The 4,766-nt window shown below is 42.7% G+C and overlaps 1 protein-coding gene and 1 non-coding gene across 2 annotated transcripts; one reads left to right on the plus strand and one right to left on the minus strand.

Moving 5' to 3' along the window:
- Positions 1–383: 383 nt before the first annotated feature.
- On the minus strand, positions 384–490 carry LOC133820418 (small nucleolar RNA R71). Its single transcript, XR_009886828.1, has one exon. It is a non-coding gene; the product is annotated as a small nucleolar RNA R71 (small nucleolar RNA).
- Positions 491–1,585: 1,095 nt separating this feature from the next.
- LOC133814712 (uncharacterized) lies at positions 1,586–2,620 on the plus strand. Its single transcript, XM_062247640.1, has one exon. It carries the CDS (start codon positions 1,586–1,588, stop codon positions 2,618–2,620), a length of 1,035 nt encoding a protein of 344 aa, XP_062103624.1.
- Positions 2,621–4,766: the final 2,146 nt, after the last annotated feature.

A 4,766-nucleotide genomic window follows, 5' to 3' on the forward strand; every position in this document is an offset into this window, starting at 1 on the left:
TGACTGATGACAGAGATCGTGCTATCAGGCAATATGCTCTCCCCCTCTTCAATGAGCTCAATCCAGGTATCGTCAGACTAGAAATTTAGGCAGCCCAGTTTAAATTGAAGCCAGTCATGTTCCAGATGCTTCAAACTGTGGGTCAGTTTAGTGGGATGCCAACAGAGGATCCTCACCTTCACCTTCGCTTGTTCATTGAAGTAAGTGACTCTTTCAAGCTGCCCGGAGTGACAAAGGATGCATTGAGACTAAAGTTGTTCCCATACTCCTTGAGAGACAGAGCCAGAGCTTGGTTGAACTCTTTGCCATCTGATTCTGTGAGTACTTGGCAAGAGTTGGCAGAGCGGTTTTTGATGAAGTATTTTCCTCCCACTAAGAATGCCAAGCTCCGCAACGAGATTACATCATTTCAGCAACTTAATGAAGAATCTTTATATGAGGCATGGGAGCGGTTTAAGGAGTTGTTGCACAAATGCCCTCATCATGGCATTCCTCATTGCATCCAGATGGAGACATTTTACAATGGTCTAAATGCCCACACTAGAATGGTGGTTGATGCTTCAGCAAATGGGGCTCTTCTTGCTAAGTCCTATAATGAGGCATATGAAATACTTGAGAGGATATCAAACAACAATTATCAGTGGCCTACTTCTAGATTGTCTACAGGCAGAAAGGTGGCTGGTATTCATGATGTAGATGCCATCACTTCTTTGGTAGCCCAAGTATCCTCTATTTCTAATATGCTCAAGGCAGTGAATATGGGGATGAATCAATCAATGGGGTAGCCTATGGGGACACAATTTGGGCAAATGGAGAACATTTCTTGTGTGTATTGTGGTGAGGGTCATACTTTTGACAACTATCCTTCCAATCTAGCAGCTGTGTGTTACATGGGGAACCAAAATAGGAATAGCCCTTATTCTAATTCCTACCACCCATCATGGAAGCAGCATCCCAACTTCTCGTGGAGTAATCAAGGGGCTGGCCCTAGCAACTCTTCTATGCCTCCAAGACCAAATTTCCCACCGGGTTATCCCCCACAAGCACCACAACAAAGGCCACAACAACAAGCAATGCAACCTAGCTCTCTTGAGAACATGTTGAAGGAGTATATAGTGAAGAACGAAGCCATGATCCAAAGCCAAGCTGCATCATTGAGAAACTTAGAAAACCAAGTTGAGCAGCTAGCTAATGAGCTGAGAAATAGACCCCATGGTACATTACCAAGTGACACCGAGAATCCAAGAAATGGGAGCAAAGAACATTGTAAAGCCGTCACTTTGAGAAGTGGGAAGGAGTTGGAGAATTCCAAGGCCAACTCTGGGCATGAGGGTGAGCCCTCTTCAATCCAATTAAATGAGGAAATTCAAAAAGACACTGAAATTCCTAGTGTAGAAAAATCTGCCTCTGCCCAGAATGCTGCAAGAATGCCACAGCATCAACTCCCAGATAGCTCGAGTACAAGCAGCCACCTCCATTTCCCCAACGTTTTCAAAAGCAAAAGTTGGACTCTCAATTTAAAAAGTTCCTAGACATCTTGAGGCAGCTACATATTAACATTCCCCTTGTTGAAGCCCTTGAGCAAATGCCCAACTATGTGAAGTTCATGAAAGACATCCTTACAAAGAAGAGAAGATTGGGGGAATTTGAGACAATGGCTCTTACCAAGGAGTGTAGCTCATTCTTGCAAAATAAGATGCCACCGAAGATGAAAGATCCTGGGAGTTTCACCATTCCCTGCACCATTGGTAACTCTTATTGTGGCATGGCTTTATGCGATTTGGGTGCAAGCATTAACTTTATGCCAATGTCTATTTTCAAGCAATTAGGGATTGGAGAAGTTAGGCCTACTACAGTTACTCTTCAATTAGCAGATAGATCTCTTGCTCATCCGGATGGGAAGATTGAAGATGTATTGGTAAGGGTAGACAAATTCATATTCCTTGCTGATTTTATTGTGTTAGACTATGAGGCAGACAAAGAGGTGCCCATTATCTTGGGGAGGCCGTTTCTTACGACAAGAAGAACTTTAATAGATGTGCAAAAGGGGGAGCTGACTATGAGGGTCCAAGATGAAAAGGTGACCTTTAATGTTTTTAAAGCTATGAGATTTCCTGATGAGGTGGAGGAATGCTCAGTGGTTTCAGTGGTAGATTCTTTGGCATCAAGGGAATTTGAGACGAGTAATGTTGGTGATCCATTAGAGAGGTTATTGTTGTTTGATTCATACAATGAGGAAGACGAGGAGGAGTACTTAGCTTGGTTGGAAGCTAATTCTCAAGGGTTAAGAACAAGAAACCGATTTGATTCATTGGAGTTGTCGTCTAGGGAGTTCAAAGCTCCTAAACCATCCATTGAAGAGCCACTTGAGTTGGAGTTGAAAGTTTTTCCATCGCATTTGCGATATGCCTACTTGGGTCCATCATCCACTTTACCTGTTATTATTTCAGCGGAGCTGAGCCATGATCAAGAAGAAAAGTTGCTCGAAGTATTGAGACAGTTCAAAAAGGCCATTGGGTGGACCATTGCAGACATAAAGGGTATTAGTCCTTCCCTATGTATGCATAAGATTCTGTTAGAAAACAATGAAAAAGGGTCCATTGAATGGAAGGAAGGCTAAATCCTATCATGAAGGAAGTAGTGAAGAAAGAAATCATCAAGTGGCTGGATGCTGGCATTATCTATCCTATCTCTGACAGTTCATGGGTGAGTCTTGTACAGTGTGTACCTAAGAAGGGTGGGATCACAGTGGTGGAGAATGAAGACAATGAGTTGATTCCTACTAGAACAGTGACTGGATGGAGAATTTACATGGACTACAGGAAGTAAAACAAGGCCACTAGGAAGGATCATTTCCCTCTTCCTTTCATTGATCAGATGCTAGATAGACTTGCTGAGAGAGAGTACTATTGCTTCCTTGATGGGTACTCTGGTTACAATCAGATAGCAGTGGCCCCAGAAGATCAGCACAAGACTACATTCACTTGCCCCTATGGTACCTTTGCATTTAGAAGAATGCCCTTCAGTTTATGCAATGCTCCTGCGACATTTCAGCGATGTATGATGGCGATCTTTACTGATATGGTTAAGCAGTTTCTAGAGGTGTTCATGGATGATTTTTCAGTCTTCGGTGATTCCTATGATTATTGTCTGAATAGCTTGTCTAAGGTGTTGAAGATATGTGAAGAGACAAACCTAGTCCTTAACTGGGAAAAGTGTCACTTTATGGTTAAGGAAGGTATATTTTGGGGCATAAGGTATCTAAGCAAGGGATTGAAGTTGATAAGGCGAAAATTGAAGTTATTGAGAAGCTACCACCTCCTAATTCAGTGAAGAACATTAGGAGTTTCCTTGGGCATGCCGGTTTCTACAGAAGGTTCATCAAAGACTTCTCTAAGATCTCCAAACCACTTTGCAATCTTTTAGAGAAGGATACACCTTTCCACTTCGATGGAGCATGTTTGAAGGCTTTTCAAGAGTTGAAAAAGAGATTAATTTCAGCCCCTATCATTATTGCACCGGATTGGAGTTTGCCCTATGAATTGATGTGTGACGCTAGCGATTATGTCGTTGGGGCTGTGATGGGGCAGCGAAGGAACAAGGTGCTTCACTCTATTTATTATGCCAGCCGCACCTTGACAGGAGCTCAATTGAATTACACAGTAACTGAGAAGGAGCTACTAGCCATTGTCTTTGCTTTCGACAAGTTTCACTCCTATCTTGTGGGAACTAAAGTGATTGTCTACAGCGATCACTCAGCCATAAAGTATTTGATTTCCAAGAAGGATGCAAAGCCAAGATTGATTCGGTGGGTGCTTCTGCTTCAAGAGTTTGATGTTGAGATTCAAGATAGAAAAGGGGTAGAAAACCAAGTGGCTGACCATTTATCAAGAATGGAGCATGAAGAAGATTCTAACTCTCTTGTCCCCATCAAAGAAACATTCCCCAATGAACAAGTGTTTGGGGTTAACCATTCTCATGAACTCCCTTGGTTTGCTGATTTTGCTAACTATTCGGCTAGTTGGTTGATGCCACCAGAGATGACTAGCCAACAAAGGAAGAAATTCCTGCATGATGTGAGGTCTTATTTTTGGGAGGAGCCCTTTCTATATAAGCAATGTGCGGATCAGATGATTAGAAGATGTGTAGCAGAACATGAATTTGAGGGTATTCTGTTCCATTGTCATGCATCTCCATGTGGTGGTCATTTTGGGGGAGCGCGCACTGCTGCCAAGGTTCTCCAATCAAGTTTCTTTTGGCCTTCGTTGTTTAAAGACTCTTATGCTTATGTGGTAAGATGCGATCGTTGTCAAAGGGTAGGGAACATCTCAAGGAGAAACGAGATGTCGCTTACTAGTATACTTGAGGTTGAGTTGTTTGACATGCGGGGCATTGATTTCATGGGCCCCTTCCCACCTTCATATGGCAACTTGTATATTTTGGTGGTTGTTGATTATGTTTCTAAGTGGGTTGAAGCCGCTACCTATCCGACAAATGATTCCAAGGTGGTCATGAGGTTTTTACACAAACATATTTTCACTAGATATGGCACCCCAAGGGCTATCATAAGTGATGAGGGAACCCATTTTGTGAACAAGGTGTTGGCTAGTTTATTGGCGAAGTATAGTGTGAAACATAAGGTGGCTACGGCATACCATCCTCAAACAAATGGCCAAGTGGAATTGTCGAATAGAGAAATAAAGGGTGTGCTTGAGAAGGTGGTAAATCCGAATCGCAAGGATTGGTCTAAGAGGTTGGATGATGCT

The sequence above is a fragment of the Humulus lupulus genome, chromosome 2 (assembly GCF_963169125.1).
Source record: "Humulus lupulus chromosome 2, drHumLupu1.1, whole genome shotgun sequence".
Lineage (NCBI taxonomy): Eukaryota > Viridiplantae > Streptophyta > Magnoliopsida > Rosales > Cannabaceae > Humulus > Humulus lupulus.